At 42.5% G+C, this 21095-nt stretch overlaps 1 protein-coding gene and 1 long non-coding RNA gene across 2 annotated transcripts in view; one reads left to right on the top strand and one right to left on the bottom strand.

Annotated features, from left to right (window-relative positions):
* Window positions 1-5575, top strand: part of LOC129479297 (uncharacterized) — a 76419-nt gene extending 70844 nt beyond the window's left edge. The window contains exon 5 of the long non-coding RNA XR_008656637.1: window positions 5319-5575. This is a non-coding gene — a long non-coding RNA (uncharacterized lncRNA). The remainder of the gene's footprint in view (window positions 1-5318) is intronic.
* GNA14 (G protein subunit alpha 14) overlaps window positions 1-21095 on the bottom strand; it is a 232813-nt gene that overhangs the window by 95029 nt on the left and 116689 nt on the right. The window contains exon 2 of the mRNA XM_055272200.2: window positions 14078-14262. Coding sequence (XP_055128175.1) covers window positions 14078-14262 — 185 coding nt within the window. The remainder of the gene's footprint in view (window positions 1-14077; window positions 14263-21095) is intronic.

The following is a 21095-nucleotide window of genomic DNA, read 5'->3' as shown; positions in this document are numbered from 1 at the left end:
GGGTTGGATGGATGCATAAGTGTTCACATAGAATGACGGCCTCACTAGTTTCTGGATTGTTTGCAACTTTGCAGGATCTCCCTTTTTCATTAGGTTGTAAAAGCATTTCTTTGGATTTGGTAGGTTCATACTCAAGTTTTGAGGTAGGGGAAGAATTTATTAACATTTCAATGGTCAAATCAATGTTATTACTCATCACTGGCTCCCAAACTTCCTCATGTCCCTGTTCAGGCTTAAAGGGTGGTGGGTGGTTTAATTGTGATGGCAATCAAGAAGAAAGTTCAGTTTCTTTCCCATCTTATTCTTTCCCATTTTCCAAACTCTTATATTTCAAGCTCTGTTTACAGCAGTTTTCACACTAAAGTAAACATTGATTAATCAGAAAACTGTTGGGATAAATGGAAAAGCTGCTGCCTAATTTTGGTGGATAATTTGTTGTTTTTGTTGTTGTGACAACAGGTAGAGCTCAACAGAGTACCTGGGAAGGAGAAAAATGGACCATGCGATTTTGAACACCCACCTGGATGTGGGAAGCAGGGCCTGAGTTTAACATTCGCCAGAGAACCAGCAACCCTGGGCTACGGCCAAAGTTGGAACATTGGCCTCTGTGTTCCCAAAGGTTCATGCAGAATCTGAATTTTTCAAATTGGTTGAGGAAGTGGGATAGAAAAATGTATTTAAACAGATGTTTTAAAAAGTAGGACGTAAGAGGCTCTTAAAATACTCCCAGCTCCGAGAAACTCTCCAATAAAAAAGTGACAGAAATTAACCATTTTCACTGAACTCTGCCTGATTTCCTCACACACATCTTTAAGAAATTCTCCTGGAAATTCAGCCTTCCACTTTCTGAGATTGGAAAGTGAAGCTGGAGGAGTTATTTAAGCATAAATGTGACATTTTATCGAAGGGCTTTCTGGTGTTAGAAATATACTCTACTATGATCCCACCCCCAAAATACCACACTTGATTGCTTAAATGTGAAGTTAGATGTTCGATGCTTATGTTTTATACTTAATGAATTATCTCAGTAAATCAAAATATGTATTAATGATTAGTAAACATACAAACGATTTAATTTCCTAATATAATGTCTTTATTTACTCATAAGCAAAATCATATGGTATATATATTTTTTTGAGATGGAGTCTCGCTCTGTCACCCAGGCTGGGGTGCAATGATGCAATCTCGGCTCACTGCAACCTCTATCTCCCAGATTCAAGTGATTCTCCTGCCTCAGCCTCCAGAGTAGCTGGGACTACAGGCATGCGCTACCACGCCTGGCTAAGTTTTATATATATTTTTAGTAGAGACAGGGCTTCACCATGTTGGCCAGGCTGGTCTCAAATTCCTGACCTCAGGAGATCTTCCTGCCTCGGCCCCCCAAAGTGCTGGGATTACAGGCGTGGCCCATATGGTATTTTTATTATAAACAAAACCTACACCTTCAACCTGTTATTAACACAATCTGCATCTCTGATTGTCTTATCCATCAAAAGGAAATTATGTTTTCTACGTAGCAACAGTAGGAGAAGGAAGGCAAGAAGGCGCCATTGATATGACCTTGAGAGAATGCGCTGCAGCTTCTTCCTCTGCCCCCATCTGCATCTCAGAGCTGGAGCTCTGGGTATGAGGCTGTGCTCTGTCCCTGAAAGACTCAAAGGAAACAAACAGCATTTGTTGTGTTTGTCACCTGGAGATACTGTCAAGGCTAATCTAACCGAGGCAGCCCAGTCTGTCCGAACACAGCACACGTTGTCGATACTGCCTGCACCATTTACCTTTGGATGGAGATTAATTAGGTCATTCCATGGAAAAGATTACCAGAAATCTCCCTCCCTGCTATGGAGAGGTTGACAGGAAAGCAGAATTTTGGCACTGGCGTAACAGCCCCACAGGAGATTCCAACGTGCAGCCAAGACTGAGAATCATTGTTTGGGATGTTCTAGTGCCTGATAAACCCAACAGCAGGAAGAGAAGGAACTCCAAGGGACTGAGTGATAACGGCATCCACTTACCCAAATGTGGGACCTGCAAAAACTTCAAACAAAATTAGCAGAGGCCTTGTGAGTCAATTCAAATAAAAACATTCAACCTTTTAAGAGTGGTGGTTGACTGGACGGCTCAAGTCCATAGTCTCAACTGGATTTTGAATGCAGCAAAAGCTTCTAATGGAAGAGTAAAATGCTTTCTGAAGACAAATCCAGTCCTCATACTTCTAGAAACATTGCCTTCTAAATTAGACACTTGGAGTGGAATGGCAGGCAAAATAATCCCCTTACTGTTTAATTATTGTATTTGTCCATTCTTGCATTGCTAAACAGAAATACCTGACACTGGGCAATTTATAAAGAAAATAGGTTTAATTGGCTCATGGTTCTGGAGGCTGTACAGGAAGCAGGGTGCTGGCATCTGCTCGGCTTCTGGGGAGGCCTCAGGAAACTTACAATCATGGCGGAAGGGAAGGGGGAGCAGGCACATCACATGGCTGGAGCAGGAACAAGGCAGGGGAGGGCGGGGGTGTCACACACTTTCAAACAACCAGATTTCATGAGAACTTACTGACTGTCATGAGGACAGCACCAAGGGGGTGGTGCTAAACCATACATGAGAAATCACCCTCCTGATCAATCACCTCCCAACAGGCCCCACCTCCAACATTGGAGATTACAATTCAACACAAGATTTGGGCAGAGACACAGATCCAAACCATATCAACTACTAACTCTTCTTTAAAAAATTTGTTTTGGTTCCTGTCATGATTGCCCTTACAATTAAATTTAAGTCCCGTGCAAATATGACATGACCCCAGTGTAGTTTAGTGCTCCTATAAGCAGAGCAGAAGGGCAGCAAAGCAGCTAGGGTCAGCTGTGAAGAGCCTGTAGGCCTTCTTTTCTTCTCGAGATTACTGAATATGGAACTAACGCGTTTTTGAGATGTCAGATAGGGCTGACCTTTGCCCTTGGGAAATTCTGTATCTACATCATGCAAGCAGATTCTGCAGAACCTTTTAGGGATTCATATTTTTTTCCTTCACTGTAGGACAGGCCTAGAATGAGAATTTCCCAAATTCAAGAGACTGCAAACAGCAAAAATTATGATGCTTTTCTGGCTTCTGTGAAATCATCACAAGTAAACATGAGTTATGAGCTAACTCAGACTTAGGAACCCTGCCACTGAGCAAACGCCTTTGTAATATTTATTCAAGAAGTCATAAATTCGAATTGCTCCCATAAAACACTCTTGAGAGACATTCATAAAAATTAAGGTTTATCAACAGAGTGAGCAAATACATATGAATCATTTCTTTTTTAATAAAATAAGCAGACAAGGTATAAGAAAAAATCTTCAAGGCTATATCTTAATTGAAAAAACATGTTAGTTAAAAAACAAATGCGGAACTAAATTTCTGATAAATTTCCGATAAATTTCCTTTAATAAGTGGCCTGTCAAGTAATAGGCAAAGACTTTCAACAGCCTAGCTGAGCAATAATCTCACTAATATTTAAAATAAAACCCTCTAAAACCACTTTAAATTATCTTCTACATACATAGGAAAATGTTCCCAGCTCTGAAAGAAACAGAAACAAACAGAAAAAATAGCAGATAATAGAGAAATAAATACTCAGCAATAAGTAATGAGAAGACTGCACCACTGTGAAAATAAAAGCTAAAGTTTTATTCATCCCTGCCATAACTAATCAATTGTTTCAAGTTATACGATACTTTGTAAAGAAGATAACATATAGCATGCCTCCTAAACTATCACTGAATATGACTGAACCACTAATCATTTTATCATTTTATGACCTAAGCATGGTACTTAGTTACAGTTTCATGTTTGGAATCAAGACTAGCCCTGAGAAAAAATTATTAGAAATAATAGCCACCGGAAAATGATAAAGAAGAAATTGATGAAAATGACCTAAACAAGTAATAAAAAGAAAATGAGCTTATTTCTGATTTTTGAACCTGCCCCAATAATAACCTTGTGTTTCTCGAGGGTCATTTAATTTGTAAATCACTTACTTTTGCTCATATTGGCTTATGAAATAGACAGAGAATGTCTCATTTAACAGATAAGAAAATGGAAAAACAGAGATGGTACGGCTTCCCCAGGACCAGGGTCAGCAAAGTACAGCCCATTGATTAAATCCACTCATGGACTGTGGATTTTTTGCATGGCCCATGAGTCAAAAGTCGTTCTTCCTATTCTCAACTGTATTCTTAACTTACTATTCTTATTATACATTCTGTACATAGAGTTTATAACTGAGCCACACTTATTCGTTTACTTATTAGATATTGCCTACGTCTGCTTTCTGCACTACAACAGCAGAACTGGGTAGTTCTAACAGAGACCATATAGCCCACAAATATTGACTCCCTGGCCCTTTACAGAAAAGTTTGCAGACCCCAGCCCTAGACCCACAGTGGAACCATGAGCAAAGCCCAGATTTTTTAGAGCCAATCCAGTGTTCTTTCCATTCCACCTTCTGCCTCTCCTTAAGCCATTTTAGCATTCAGTTCATCCCAGGTGTCTGTTTGAGAAAGTTTATGCAACAGGAATTGAGATACTTGAGCCAGACATGGCAAATGAGGAGCAGATGGGAGGTACAATTGACTTGTATCCTACCTAGTTTCACAGTCATGGATGGAGAAGAATCCTGCCCCGGGGTGGTTTGTACCCAGAATCTCACCCATACCTAATTTAGACAATGAGATTTGGGACTTAAAAAAAAAAAAAAAAGTTTCACTCTGTCCCCAGGCTGGAGTACAGAGGCACCATCTCAGCTCACTGCAACCTCCGCCTCGCAGGCTCAATGGATCTTCCCACCTCAGCCTCCCGAGTAGCTGGGATTAGATGCATGCACCATCACACTTGGCTAGTTTTTTATTTTTTTTTTTAGAGATGGGGTTTCACCATGTTGCCCTGGCTGATCTCAAAACCCTAGGCTCAAGAGATGGCCGCCTGCCTCGGCCTCCCAAAGTGCTGGGACTACAGGCACAACCCACTGTGCCCAGCCTGATTTGGGACTTTTTTAGTTGATATTTGGATTAGAACTGGGTCTTAGAGTTGATGCTAGAATGGGTTGACTTTCAGGGATGTCGGGATGGAGTGGATGTATGTTGCACATGAGGTGGACATGAATCTTGGGGAGCCAGAGGGGTTGAATTGTGTTCACTCGAAGCTCATGCTGACCCAAAACTTCAGAGTGTAACCTTATTTGGAAAGTGGGTCTCTGTAGATGCAAGCAAGATAAGATAAGGTCATACTGGATTAGGGTGGACCCTAATCCAGCGACTGGTGTCCTTATAAGAAAAGGGAAATCTGGACATAGCCCCAGAGAGGACAGTGCCGTGGACACACAGACGTGAGGGAGAATGCCAGGCGAAGGCAGAAGCAGAGGCAAGCCTCTAAAAACAAATGGACGGCAAGGATTTCCAGCCCCCACCAGAATCTGGGGAAGAAGCCGGCAACAGATTCTCTCAGAGCCTCCAGTTAGAACCAATCAACCTTGGTTTTGGCCCTTTAGCATGCAGAACTGTAAAAACAATTCATTTCTGTCTTAAGCCATCCAATCTTAAGTACTTTGTTATAACAGCCCTAGGAAACTAACACAGATTAGGGGCAAACGGAGATGGCCTAGACAAAATAATTAAGGTCAAGAGAAAAGGAGACAGTGGTAGATGTCAAACCACATAAAACCATTTTGTTTAAGACATAAACTGAGTACTCTAGAAGCTCATGAGGAAAAACAAAACAAAAGCAAAAACTAGAAGCTTTGATAACTAAGCTGATTAGGTTTTACAAACGCTGCTGCCGACATAAGCAGGAGTGGCTTACACAGGAGCCTTTTCTCCCCAGTGGGTCTGTTTACAAACCCATCCTTGAATTCCAAGCTTCGCCCAGTCACCTCACTATGACTGGCAAACAAAATGCATTTTACAACAGGGGAAAAACATGAACTGAAATCACCCCCAAGAACATTCCTGCCTCTTCACTGAAGTCATCTTAAACCTCCACAGAAAGCCCAATTTTTAGAGTACATTAGAAAGGGTAAGTAAAAAAAGAACTGTACCTTTTCAAAAAGATACAGCAATGTATAAAGGAATCATCTCAGTCACTTCTAGAATCTCCTAGTGGCTCAGTGTGCGCCTCTCACCTTACTTCACACCAGATATACCATAGGCCAAGCTTGTCCAACCCATGGCTCGTGGGCCACAATGCAGCCCAGGACAGTTTTAAATGCAGCCCAACGCTAATTCATAAACTTTCTTTTTTTTTTTTTTTTTTTTTTTTTTTTTATTATACTTTAGGGTTTTAGGGTACATGTGCACAATGTGCAGGTTTGTTACATATGTATCCATGTGCCATTTTGTTTTGCTGCACCCATTAACTTGTCATTTAGCATTAGGTGTATCTCCTAATGCTGTCCCTCCCCCCTCCCCCCACCCCACAACAGTCCCCGGAGCGTGATGTTCCCCTTCCTGTGTCCATGAGTTCTCATTGTTCAATTCCCACCTATGAGTGAGAACATGCGGTGTTTGGTTTTTTGTCCCTGCGATAGTTTACTGAGAATGATGTTTTCCAGTTTCATCCATGTCTCTACAAAGGACACGAACTCATCATTTCTTATGGCTGCATAGTATTCCATGGTGTATATGTGCCACATTTTCTTAATCCAGTCTATCGTTGTTGGACATTTGGCTTGGTTCCAACTCCTTGCTATTGTGAATAGTGCCGCAATAAACATACGTGTGCATGTGTCTTTATAGCAGCATGATTTATAGTCCTTTGGGTATATACCCAGTAATGGGATGGCTGGGTCAAATGGTATTTCTAGTTCGAGATCCCTGAGGAATCGCCACACTGACTTCCACAATGGTTGAACTAGTTTACAGTCCCACCAACAGTGTAAAAGTGTTCCTATTTCTCCACATCCTCTCCAGCACCTGTTGTTTCCTGATTTTTTAATGATGGCCATTCTAACTGGTGTGAGATGGTATCTCACTGTGGTTTTGATTTGCATTTCTCTGATGGCCAGTGATGAGGAGCATTTCTTCATGTGTTTTTTGGCTGCATAAATGTCTTCTTTTGAGAAGTGTCTGTTCATGTCCTCTGCCCACTTTTTGATGGGGTTGTTTGTTTTTTTCTTGTAAATTTGTTTGAGTTCATTGTAGATTCTGGATATTAGCCCTTTGTCAGATGAGTAGGTTGCAAAAATTTTCTCCCATTGTGTAGGTTGCCTGTTCACTCTGATGATAGTTTCTTTTGCTGTGCAGAAGCTCTTTAGTTTAATGAGATCCCATTTGTCGATTTTGGCTTTTGTTGCCATTGCTTTTGGTGTTTTAGACATGAAGTCCTTGCCCACGCCTATGTCCTGAATGGTATTGCCTAGGTTTTCTTGTAGGATTTTAATGGTTTTAGGTCTAACATATAAGTCTTTAATCCATCTTGAATTAATTTTTGTATAAGGTGTAAGGAAGGGATCCAGTTGCAGCTTTCTACATATGGCTAGCCAGTTTTCCCAGCACCATTTATTAAATAGGGAATCCTTTCCCCATTTCTTGTTTTTGTCAGGTTTGTCAAAGATCAGATAGTTGTAGCTATGCGGCATCATTTCTGAGGGCTCTGTTCTGTTCCATTGATCTATGTCTCTGTTGTGGTACCAGTACCATGCTGTTTTGGTTACTGTAGCCTTGTAGTATAGATTGAAGTCAGGTAGCGTGATGCCTCCAGCTTTGTTCTTTTGGCTTAGGATTGACTTGGCAATGCGGGCTCTTTTTTGGTTCCATATGAACTTTAAAGTAGTTTTTTCCAATTCTGTGAAGAAAGTCATTGGTAGCTTGATGGGGATGGCATTGAATCTATAAATTACCTTGGGCAGTATGGCCATTTTCACGATATTGATTCTTCCAACCCATGAGCATGGAATGTTCTTCCATTTGTTTGTATCCTCTTTTATTTCATTGAGCAGTGGTTTGTAGTTCTCCTTGAAGAGGTCCTTCACATCCCTTGTAAGTTGGATTCCTAGGTATTTTATTCTCTTTGAAGCAATTGTGAATGGGAGTTCACTCATGATTTGGCTCTCTGTTTGTCTGTTATTGGTGTACAAGAATGCTTGTGATTTTTGTACATTAATTTTGTATCCTGAGACTTTGCTGAAGTTGCTAATCAGCTTAAGGAGATTTTGGGCTGAGACAATGGGGTTTTCTAGATATACAATCATGTCATCTGCAAACAGGGACAATTTGACTTCCTCTTTTCCTAATTGAATACCCTTTATTTCCTTCTCCTGCCTGATTGCTCTGGCCAGAACTTCCAGCACTATGTTGAATAGGAGCGGTGAGAGAGGGCATCCCTGTCTTGTGCCAGTTTTCAGAGGGAATGCTTCCAGTTTTTGCCCATTCAGTATGATATTGGCTGTGGGTTTGTTGTAGATAGCTCTTATTATTTTGAGATACGTCCCATCAATACCTAATTTATTGAGAGTTTTTAGCATGAAGGGTTGTTGAATTTTGTCAAAGGCCTTTTCTGCATCTATTGAGATAATCATGTGGTTTTTGTCTTTGGTTCTGTTTATATGCTGGATTACATTTATTGATTTGCGTATGTTGAACCAGCCTTGCATCCCAGGGATGAAGCCCACTTGATCATGGTGGATAAGCTTTTTGATGTGCTGCTGGATTCGGTTTGCCAGTATTTTATTGAGGATTTTTGCATCAATGTTCATCAAGGATATTGGTCTGAAATTCTCTTTTTTGGTTATGTCTCTGCCAGGTTTTGGTATCAGGACGATGCTGGCTTCGTAAAATGTGTTAGGGAGGATTCCCTCTTTTTCTATCGATTGGAATAGTTTCAGAAGGAATGGTACCAGTTCTTCCTTGTACCTCTGGTAGAATTCAGCTGTGAATCCATCAGGTCCTGGACTCTTTTTGGTTGGTAAGCTATTGATTATTGCCACAATTTCAGAACCTGTTATTGGTCTATTCAGAGATTCAACTTCTTCCTGGTTTAGTCTTGGGAGGGTGTATTTGTCGAGGAATTTGTCCATTTCTTCTAGATTTTCTAGTTTGTTTGCATAGAGGTGTTTGTAGTATTCTCTGATGTTAGATTGTATTTCTGTGGGATCGGTGGTGATATCCCCTTTTTCGTTTTTTATTGCATCTATTTCATTCTTCTCTCTTTTCTTCTTTATTAGTCTTGTTAGCGGTCCATCAATTTTGTTGATCTTTTCAAAAAACCAGCTCCTGGATTCATTAATTTTTTGAAGGGTATTTTGTGTCTCTATTTCCTTCAGTTCTGCTCTGATTTTAGTTATTTCTAGCCTTCTGCTAGCTTTTGAATGTGTTTGCTCTTGCTTTTCTAGTTCTTTTAATTGTGATGTTAGGGTGTCAATTTTGGATCTTTCCTGCTTTCTCTTGTGGGCATTTAGTGCTATAAATTTCCCTCTACACACTGCTTTGAACGTGTCCCAGAGATTCTGGTATGTTGTGTCTTTGTTCTCGTTGGTTTCAAAGAACATCTTTATTTCTGCCTTCATTTCATTATGTACCCAATAGTCATTCAGGAGCAGGTTGTTCAGTTTCCATGTAGTTGAGCGGTTTTGAGTGAGTTTCTTAATCCTGAGTTCTAGTTTGATTGCACTGTGGTCGGAGAGACAGTTTGTTATAATCTCTGTTCTTTTACATTTGCTGAGAAGAGCTTTACTTCCAACTATGTGGTCAATTTTGGAATAGGTGTGGTGTGGTGCTGAAAAAAATGTATATTCTGTTGATTTGGGGTGGAGAGTTCTGTAGATGTCTATTAGGTCCACTTTATGTAGAGCTGAGTTCAATTCCTGGATATCCTTGTTAACTTTCTGTCTCGTTGATCTGTCTAATGCTGACAGTGGGGTGTTAAAATCTCCCATTATTATTGTGTGGGAGTTTAAGTCCCTTTGTAGGTCACTGAGGACTTGCTTTATGAATCTGGGTGCTCCTGTGTTGGGTGCATATATATTTAGGATAGTTAGCTCTTCTTGTTGAATTGATCCCTTTACCATTATGTAATGGCCTTCTTTGTCTCTTTTGATCTTTGTTGGTTTAAAGTCTATTTTATCAGAGACTAGGATTGCAACCCCTGCCTTTTTTTGTTTTCCAGTTGCTTGATAGATCTTCCTCCATCCCTTTATTTTGAGTCTATGTGTGTCTCTGCACGTGAGATGGGTTTCCTGAATACAGCACACTGATGGGTCCTGACTCCTTATCCAGTTTGCCAGTCTGTGTCTTTTGATTGGAGCATTTAGCCCATTTACATTTAACGTGAATATTGTTATGTGTGAATCTGATCCTGTCATCACGATGTTAGTTGGTTATTTTGCTCGTTAGTTGCTATAGTTTCTTCCTAGCCTCGATGGTCTTTACAATTTGGCATGTTTTTGCAGGGGCTGGTACCGGTTGTTCCTTTCCATGTTTAGTGCTTCCTTCAGGAGCTCTTTTAGGGCAGGCCTGGTGGTGACAAAATCACTCAGCGTTTGCTTGTCTGTAAAGTATTTTATTTCTCCTTCACTTATGAAGCTTAGTTTGGCGGGATAGGAAATTCTGGGTTGAAAATTCTTTTCTTTAAGAATGTTGAATATCGGCCCCCACTCTCTTCTGGCTTGTAGAGTTTCTGCTGAGAGATCAGCTGTTAGTCTGATGGGCTTCCCTTTGTGGGTAACCCGACCTTTCTCTCTGGCTGCCCTTAACAATTTTTCCTTCATTTCAACTTTGGTGAATCTGACAATTATGTGTCTTGGAGTTGCCCTTCTCGAGGAGTATCTTTGTGGCGTTCTCTGTATTTCCTGAATCTGAATGCTGGCCTGCCTTGCTAGATTGGGGAAGTTCTCCTGGATAATATCTTGCAGAGTGTTTTCCAACTTGGTTCCATTCTCCCCATCATTTTCAGGTACACCAATCAGACGTAGGTTTGGTCTTTTCACATAGTCCCAAATTTCTTGGAGGCTTTGTTCATTTCTTTTTATTCTTTTTTCTCTAAACTTCCCTTCTCTCTTCATTTCATTCATTTCATCTTCTATCAGCGATACCCTTTCTTCCAGTTGATCGCATCTGCTACTGAGGCTTCTGCATTCTTCGCGTAGTTCTCGAAACTTGGCTTTCAGCTCCATCATCTCCTTTAAGCCCTTCTCTCCATTGGTTATTCTAGTTATCCATTCTTCTAATTTTTATTCAAAGTTTTTAACTTCTTTGCTATTGTTTTGAATTTCCTCTCGTAGTTCAGAGTAGTTTGATCGTCTGAAGCCTTCTTCTCTCAACTCATCAAAGTCATCCTCCATCCAGCTTTGTTCCGTTGCTGGTGAGGAACTGCGTTCCTTTGGAGGAGGAGAGGTGCTCTGTTTTTTAGAGTTTCCAGTTTTTTTGGTCTGTTTTTTCCCCATCTTTGTGGTTTTGTCTACTTTTTGTCTTCGATGATGGTGATGTACAGATGGGTTTTTGGTGTGGATGTCCTTTCTGTTTGTTAATTTTCCTTCTACCAGACAAGACCCTCAGCTGCAGGTCTGTTGGAGTTTACTAGAGGTCCACTCCAGACCCTGTTTGGCTGGGTGTCAGCACCGGTGGCTGCAGAACAGCGGATTTTCGTGAGACCACAAATTCAGCTGTCTGATAGTTCCTCTGAAAGTTTTGTCTCAGAGGAGTACCCGGTTGAATGAGGTGTCAGTCTGTCCCACTGGGGGGGTGCCTCCCAGTTAGGCTGCTCAGGGGTGAGGGACCCACTTTAGGAGGCAGTCTGTCCGTTCTCAGATCTCCAGCTGCGTGCTGGGAGAACCACTACTCTCTTCAAAGCTGTCAGTCAGACAGGGACATTTAAGGCTGTGGAGGTTCTCGCTGAGTTTTTGGTTGTCTGTGCCCTGCCCCCAGAGGTGGAGCCTACAGAGGCAGGCAGGCCTCCTTGAGCTGTGGTGGGCTCCACCCAGTTCGAGCTTCCTGGCTGCTTTGTTTACCTAAGCAAGCCTGGGCAATGGCGGGCGCCCCTCCCCCAGCCTCGTTGCCGCCTTGCAGCTTGATCTCAGACTGCTGTGCTAGCAATCAGCAAGACTCTGTGGGCATAGGACCCTCCGAGCCAGGTGCGGGACACAAACTCCTAGTGTGCCGTTTTCCAGGCCCGTTGGAAAAGCGCAGTATTAGGACGGGACTGACCCGATATTCCAGGTGCCGTCTGTTTCCCTTTTCTTTGACTAGGAAAGGGAACTCCCTGACCCCTTGCGCTTCCCGAGTGAGGCAATGCCTCGCCCTGCTTCGGCTCGCGCACAGTGCGCTTCACCGACTGTCCTGAACCCACTGTTAGGCACTCCCTAGTGAGATGAAACCGGTACCTCAAGCAGAAATGCAGAAATCACCCGTCTTCTGTGTCGCTGGGGCTGGGAGCTGGAGACCGGAGCTGTTCCTATTCGGCCATCTTGGCTCCACCCCGTTAAAAGTGATTCGTAAACTTTCTTAAAACAGAATGAGATTTTTTGCAATTTTTTTTAAGCTCATCAGCTATTGTTAGCGTTAGTGTGTTTTATGTGTGGCTCAAAACAATTCTTCCAATGTGGCCCAGGGAAGCTAAAAGATTGGATACCCTTGCTGTAGGCTAATTCATCCCACACAATTTTTTTGTTTTGTTTTGTTTTTTGAGATGGAGTTTCGCTCTTGTTGCCCAGGCTGGAGTGCAATGGCGCCATCTTGGCTCACTGCAACCTCCACCTCCCAGGTTCAAGTGATTCTCCTGCCTCAGCCTCCCTAGTAGGTGGGATTACAGGTGCCTGCCACCACACCCAGCTAATGTTTTGTAATTTTAGTAGAGATGGGGTTTCACTATGTTGGCCAGGCTGGTCTCGAACTCCTGACCTCAGGTGATCCACGTGCATTGGCCTCCCAAAGTGCTGGGATTACAGGCGTGAACCACCGTGCCCGGCCCACCCCACACAATTTGTAGCATGACTCTGTTGCAGGGTGAAATTGTAGGCAAGATGTGTTCCTTCATTTCTTCAGGACTGCAAGGAAATGATGGTAAAGACATAGATTGTAGAGATGAGGTAAAGGCAAGTCTAAAATTTGGTGCCTACTGTGTTTTCCTATGAAATCCCATAAAAATTTAAATCGATTGCTTTAAAACTTTTTTTAATCATATATATATGAGTATAGGTGCCACAAGTTCATAATAAAGTTGTCCTTAGGGGTGCATACTAAAGCCCATGCAATTCTGGCATTTTACTAGCTAAATTCCTTCTTCACAGATCCAAGAGAGACCCAACTGACACAGAATTTTTCTCTTTATCATCATGTCGTGTTGTAATCTGCTATCAATTATTTCAAATAAACTCTTATTTCTAATCTAGTTGCTTAATGAACTCAGACACAGTATTATTCTCCTCTGGATTTGCATTCCAATATACCATATAAGATTTTATTTTCCTCCGCCTCTCTCCTTCCTGCCTCATTATTTTCCTCTGGTTTTCAGCAGATTTGTATTTTAAGTAACTGGTGGTGAGGGGAAAGCAAATGGCAGCTTGACACCAGCACTTTATGGGAGCACATTGCTGGCTGGGCCATTAGCATTGTGCTCATGAGCTGTCACTTAGTTCCCAAGAAGGATGAACTCCCAGAACAAACAAACAAAACCCAATGATTTCTCTGAGTACTCTGCAGCAATTAGTGAAAACATTTCCTGAGACTGGGAATTCTTGAAACACTGGCCACTGTAAACCCAATGTCCCCGTCGCTCCAATGAAGAAATTAACTGGGTCTCTTAGCGGAAAGAGAAAATGTATGACTTCCTTTTCTCAGCGCCGGAAATAAGCAACCTAAATAACAGCCCAAACTTTGGAATCCCTGCACAATGGGTAGCCTCACACTACCACCATGAGAGAAGTCCTGCAGAAAGAAGACCGGGGGCTAACTAAATTCCTCAAACTCCTCTCAATGATCCCCACACCCCAGGGAACAAGAGCTTCTTCTGGCATCTGACCAAAGCACTGAGGGAATCTTTGTGCTAACCAGAGTGGGCAGGCACACATTCATAAATAGGGCAAGCACTCCCTAAGCATGTTACCTTGTTCAGCTCACACACATACTGTATCCTTAGCGTGTCCATCGCTCTGATCATGGCTTGCATGGCGGTGAATATGTTTTGGTAAACCAGCTTCGTGAACCCCTTTCTGTCTTCATCGCTGTAACCAGACCCATGGATAATTCTCATCTGTTTGATAAAGGTGCTTTTCCCACTTTCACCAGTTCCTATAAGACAAAACAAGTGGAAAACGCTGTCAGCAGACTTCCAAAGGAACACACAGAGAAACAGAGGAACTCCCGGCAGTATTAATCCACATCCCAATTAATAGGTTGATGGGTTGGATTTGGAAGGGACTGCCAAATGGTTATGCAGTTTTAGGCTACAGAGCAGTGCCAGCCCAAGCCTCAGGCAAGTGCCATCCTCAGTCCAGGGAAATGCTTCCCCACATCCTTGCCCTAAGTCCTTGAAAAACAGGTAACCATGTCTGAAAGACCTGAGCATTTGAAAGCTTTGTCACTGCGAAGATGGCAGTGGCAGTGATAGGGCTGTATCAGGGTGCAGGGAGGGTTTGAGCCATAGGAACACTTGGAGGAGAGAAAAAGGCTCATGAATCAGTCAACTCCTTCCATTCAGATACACAAATATTCTTCATCCCTGCACAAGAAAGCACCATTTCCCAGCGGTGCCAAATGTCTATGTGCTTGCTTCTTTTTATGTCTCAACATGCAGTTCAGGAGGTCCTTGAAACTCACAACACTTGCATGTGGCAGCCAAGGAACCTGTTACGGTATGAAGCCATCCCTATTGTTCTTAAATGTGCATTAGAGGTCCAGATAGAACATATGTGAAAAATGACATCAAAACTGTACATTGATATTAGATTGAGAGTTTGCTTGAAAAGGTAGTAAAAGTTGCAGTATAAGTGATAGCAATTTAGACAATAGAATTAAAATATTTGCTAATATTATCTTTGATAAAGATAATTTATCATATGACACCCCTTTACCATGTTTGGAACATGATGTGTCCTATTCATGGCTTCTCACAACCACTTGATGAAGTATATGCTATTGCTGATACAGTTCAGACCTGTGTCCCTACCCAAATCTCATGTTGAATTGTAATCCCCAGTGTTGGAAGTGGGGCCTGGTGGGAGGTGATTGGATCATGGGGTGGTTTCTCATGAATGGTTTAGCACCCTCACCTTGGTGCTGTTCTCATGAGAGTTCTTGCAAGATCTGGTTGTTTAAAAGTGTATGGCACCCTTCCCCCTCACTCTCTCTTGCTCCTGCTCTGGCCACATGAAGTGCCTGCTCTCCCTTTACCTTCCATCATGATTGAAAGTTTCCTGAGGCCTCCCCAGAAGCTGAGCAGATGTCAGCATCATGCTTCCTGTACAGCTTGTGGAACCGTGAGCCAATTCAACCTCTTTTCTTTATAAATTACCCAGTCTCAGGGATTTCTTCATAGCAATGTGAAAACAGACGAATACAATTATCATCTTCATTTTACAAGAAACCCAAGATTCTAATTGGTTAAATAATCTCTGCAAGCTCACAGTTGGCAAGAGAAAGAACTGGGATTTACTCAGAATTGAACTACAATGACAAACTCGATTATTAGAGAAGAATGTCTTAGTCTGATCTAAAGGGGACAAACCCAAAGTTCACAGTCACACACTGAACCTCAAACCACAGCCAACCCACTGTCTTGCAGGCTCAGGCTGCTGGGGCACATGGGAGAGCCCCCAGATGGGGGAGTGTCCTCACACGCAGTCTCACGGGCCTTGTTTCAGCCTCCAGAGACAGGATAGGTAGACATTGTCCTCCCACCTCAGAGACCAGAAAACTGGCAATTAGTCAGGGGACAAGCCAAGGTTGGGTGCAGATGCAGAAGTGGGGCTGGAAGTCAGGTATGAAGGCCTTGGCTTTCAACGTTCACCACAGACATCACGTATCCTAGAAAGGATTTCCTTCCCCTGCCTGCTTTAGGTCCTCAAAGTGCCTTGGATACTCAGAAGCAGCACATCGCCTAAATGCTTGCTTGCAAACATATCCCTCACCATACCTTTCATCCAGTAAAGGCAGGGCCCGAGATTCACACATTTGGGTACCATGAACAATGTGCCTGCTTTATAGAAAGCACTCAAAGAAATGATCAATGAAAGAATGAATGGAACAAACATGAGAAGTCAGCAGGTTTCCTCCATAGGTCTTATATCATGGACAACCTCAGAAAAACGAGACATGAACTGAACAAGGATAAACTGTGATGAGACCACGTGCCCCTGGGAGCCACCATTTCGTAATGACTCTTGGCTGCACAAACCCTATATGAGAAGTGAGGACCTTTAGAAAGACCTTATACTGTCCAAGCTTGGTTCAAAGTCCCAAGCCAGATTAGCTCTCTACACCTGCAGCATCTTGGAGTCCCTGCATGTGACTATGATACTGCCACATCTTCTCCTATTCCACCCGGCAGAGCTGAGCTCCAATCCGGTGCTAGATTACCCCAAGCAAACATTAATATGGCTACATTTACATGTTGTGAAGCTGATGTGAATGCAGATATATGTAATCACCTCAAGACAGGCTGTGGTTTTGGTCCCGAAGCCAGAAAAATCACTCAAGACACACCCCAACATCTACACTAAGAGAATATTTTTGCTAATAAGAGCCATTCACTTACAATGTTATTAATAGTTAAAGCTAACCCCACCATCAGCCCCAAACACACAAACATGTTTTAAAAGCCACGCATTTTTGCTTTCAGACATGGAGTATTTCAAAAAGTAAATGTTAAAAGTGATGTTAAGGGTTCATACAAGAGAAGATATAGATGTATTCAATAAATACCCATATTTTAAAATATTCTTTGGTTTTAAATTGTGGTCGTTCAAAGAATTAAGAAACCAAATGTGGGGCAAAAAAAGGGCAGGATAAAGGCAAAGAAGAGAGACTGAAAGACACATAGCACCGAGGGCTGAGGTTGAGAGAGCAGACACTCATCGTGAGGGGGTCCTCCACTCTCATTTAAGCCTCAGCATCACCCAGCTAGTGTATTTTTTTTTTCCAGAAGGGAAATGGAAAATCAGAAAGATTAAGTTGGTTGTCCAAGGTCACTCAGTTTGGAAGTGTTGTGGCCTGGGTCCAAATGCAGGTTTATGTTGGTGTATGCACCTCCCAGGATAGCACCCCTAGTTATGGGGTGTTACCCCTAGTTATGAGCTGGTTTTACACTGCTTATTTCCCCCAAGTACGTGGTCTCATCCATCGCTCCTGTCAGCTTACGTGCAGTCTTCACCTGGTACAGAGATTTCAATCCTTGGAACTTTGCCTTTTAGCCTGCAAAGATCTGCTGTAAATAAGATGGTCCCAGCAGCAGGTGAATGCAGGGGAAGGTAGATGATGGCATCATTCTGTCTATAATGACAGTGGTGACCAGGACCACAGGGATCAGTTAAACTCAAGCTATGGATCTCAGTTGAGTTTCCTAACTTGTTCTAAACAAGTATATGACTGTTCATTTATTCACAAAAAGCAAAAGAAAAATCCAAAGGGTATGATTTTTAGAGTGAAAATTATTGGTGATTGGAGGACTGGGTGACTTAGATTCTACATCCTACCTAACTACCTATTAGAACATGTGGTTTGTTTCAGTAGCATGGGTCCGCTCTGCCTCGTTGTTTATCTCTTTGTGAGGAATTTCTCACCTGCGCCCCCACAAAATGCATGTGCTGGTGGAGGGTCCTCTGAAGCCAGAACAGCTACACACAGTGAAGAGAACAGGAACCCTCACCCTGACAGTAGCTTTTTGGTTTACAAGGAGTGGGAGGTCTTTCAACTGAAAAGTGAATTTTGGTGTCTGGTTCCAAAGGGATTCACTTAGATGTAATGGGGCTGGGGTGGAGGGGTCACAGCCCAGAGGGCTTGCAATCCTGGACCCAATCCATAAAATCACAGAGTAAAAGAAAGAATAAAATTACAATTCCGTCTCTAGACTCTGTTTCAAATATAATTAGGGGAAATGGCTCTTCTCCATTCAGTTTTTCTCTGTTTCCATATTTGAAAATAAAATCCAACAATGGTAATAAGTACTTTTAAACTTTCAGCATCATCAAGATCCTGCCATATATATATATTTTGGAGACAGAGTCTTGCTCTGTTGCTCACACTGGAGTGCAGTGACGTGATCTCAGCTCACTGCAGGCAACCTCCGCCTCTGGGTTCAAGCAATTCCCCTGCCTCAGCCTCCCCAGTAGTTGGGATTACAGGCGTGTGCCACCACACCTGGCTAATTTTTGTATTTTTAGTAGAGACAGGGTTTCGCCATGTTGCCCAGGCTGCGTCTCAAACTCCTGAGCTCAGGCCATCCTCCTGCCTCGGCCTCCCAAAGTGCAAGGATTACAGGCGTGAGCCACCATGCCTGGCCTGGTGCCTGATATATTTGAGATAGTTGCTCACCATCATCCAACTGCAACTGTCTTCTGGGGAAGGCAAACCCTGGCCAGTAATAGATTCACTAGAAGACTTTCTCTGCGTTGATCCTCTCTGACCTCTCAGCAGGCGATAAAACTGCTCCTGGTCTAAGGCTCCCATAATCTCTCAAGTCTCTGCTATACAGCTTTGCCTTGGATCCTCTGCCTCCCATCTCCCCCTAAACTTAAGATATTTCCTTTTCCAGGGCACTCAATTACTGGTTAAATTGAACATAGAGACCTTGCTAGTTGGCACATACAGATAATTTCTTTTCTATTTTAAGTTAAAGCTCACCTCCACCAGCTTCCTGCTTACTGTGGGTGAGAGCTGTGAGCCTTTGATCTTGCAGGTTGGGAGTTTTCCTACAAGACAGTTGCTCCTGGCCTTCCACTCAACTAGCGTTTCCCAAACCTCAATTATCTGTGTATCAACCTTGTGATTTTTCTCATATCCATATGTCACCTATGTGATTATTTAATATTTAGCTTTATTATTTCAATAAACTTGTAAAGAAAGGAAATCTGTCACAAGTAAAAGACCAGTATTATTTGCCATGATCAAACTAAATATAACAAAATAAATGACTTCAGCAATATTTCAAATAAAAACATCCTGTCTATCACCAGTGAACTGGGAACCACATTTTGGAAAATAATACATATGAATTATCATTTCTTAGGTGAAATTTACCCGTTTACTTTTCATCCTTAAACGAGATTCCCCCACTTTTCACTCTAGAGTCTCCTGAAATTCTACCCATGAACCTCATCCCAATACAAAATAACCAAGGATTGAAACTCACATACGTACAAAAGGCCTTTAGGAGCCAGGAGGAAACAGAGGCCAAAGCAACATAAATTTTTCCCAAGTGATAGTCCAAGGACATCAAAACAGAAAGCCAACTGTTCTAATGTTTACATAAAATTCAGAAAGACTGCCTCCCAGAGAGCCAAAGCAGGCTGATAAAGCTTCCTAGATAGGAAGCACCATCTCCCAGTTGTCTGTGATGTGTTCTGAAACCATCATGAGAAGCCACTGCTTTTAGCTCAGTTTTGCATGAGACAACGTAAATAGAAGAAAAGAAGTCAGAACAAGAATAAGGACACAGTTCTGGATGCTGCTCATGCTGTCTAAATCATCTATGTGCCCAACAGGCGGAAGACAGATATGCACATAATGGATGTGACCAGCAGGTTGGCTAAGGACAGGGATCTTTTTTTTTCTTGTTTCCTGGTATCTTTGGAGCCTAAAAGAGCACAGAGTAAGAGCCTAATAAAATATTCATGAATGGGTGTTTATTGGCTGTAGACAGTCAGGATGGCTTCTGTTTTGAAAAGCAACAACGAGGTGAAACCCCGTCTCTACTAAAAATACAAAAAATTAGCCGGGTGTGGTGGCGGGCCCCTGTAGTCCCAGCTACTCGGGAGGCTGAGGCAGGAGAATGGCGTGAACTCGGGAGGCGGAGCTTGCAGTGAGCCAATATTGCGCCACTGCACTCCAGCCTGGGTGACGTGCGAGACTCCGTCTAGGAAAAAAAAAATCTATATATATATATAGATTTATGAGAGAATCAGCTAATGCTGGGAGAAATTCCAAATGACTCCCTACCAAGTGCAGGACAGCATCCAATGAGGGAGAGGGATGCTCATTAAAAATACAGATTCTTGGGCCTCTTGTCAGGTCTAATAATTCTGACAGATTTGAAAATATACATTTTTCACCAGTATTCCAGGGGTTTGGATGCACCTGGTCCACAGGCTGGCTGGGAAACACTTCTCTGGGGCCCTTCAAAGGGGAACCTGTGCTAACAGAATATGCCTGGGACTGGAATGCTCAAGCTATTGCATTACATTCAGTTTAGTTGATGTTTTGTTTTGTTTTGTTTTTTCCAAGCAAGTTCCAATTTTATTTCTGCATGAATAAAATATCCCCTCTGGAGCTCTGTTTTTCAATTTCCGGGGGAAAACATTTTTAAAGTGCCGATAAGATTCGCTTCTTCAAGTTACTCCTGCCAGTTTTCTGTCCAGCCCCTACATCACCATCACAGCCAGGTCACTCTCCCAGCTTCTGTTCTTGCAAATAGAGGAGGTGCTATTTTTCACCATAAAAGGAGAAGTAGCAATAATTCCAGGCAACAGAGAACTGTAAACAATTGGAGAGAGGGTTCATGGCTGCTGTCTCAACAAAAGAGGTTAATACAAGGCTTTCAAAATAAAAAAGGAGAGCTGAAAGAAACTAAGTGATGAGGCTCAATACACAGTTTAAGATTAAAAAACAACAACAGCAGAACAATGGAGCAGAATTCAAAATATGTTGTATTATTTTTGTTAGGATTTTGTGTGTGTGTGTGTGTGTGTGTGTGTGAGAGAGAGACAGACTCGCTCTGTCGTGCAGGCTGGAGTGCAGTCACGCGATCTTGGTTCACTGCAACCTCCGCCTCCCAGGTTCAAGCAATTCTTCTGCCTCAGCCTCCCAAGCAGCTGGGATTACAGGCACGCACCACCACACCTGGCTAATTTTTGTATTTTTAGTATAGACGAGGTTTCACCATGTTGGCCAGGCTGGTCTCGAACTCCTGG

Source organism: Symphalangus syndactylus, chromosome 3 (assembly GCF_028878055.3).
Source record: "Symphalangus syndactylus isolate Jambi chromosome 3, NHGRI_mSymSyn1-v2.1_pri, whole genome shotgun sequence".
Taxonomy (NCBI): domain Eukaryota; kingdom Metazoa; phylum Chordata; class Mammalia; order Primates; family Hylobatidae; genus Symphalangus; species Symphalangus syndactylus.
The sequence above is the reverse complement of the archived record's forward strand: the minus strand, read 5'-3'. Positions and strand labels throughout refer to the sequence as shown.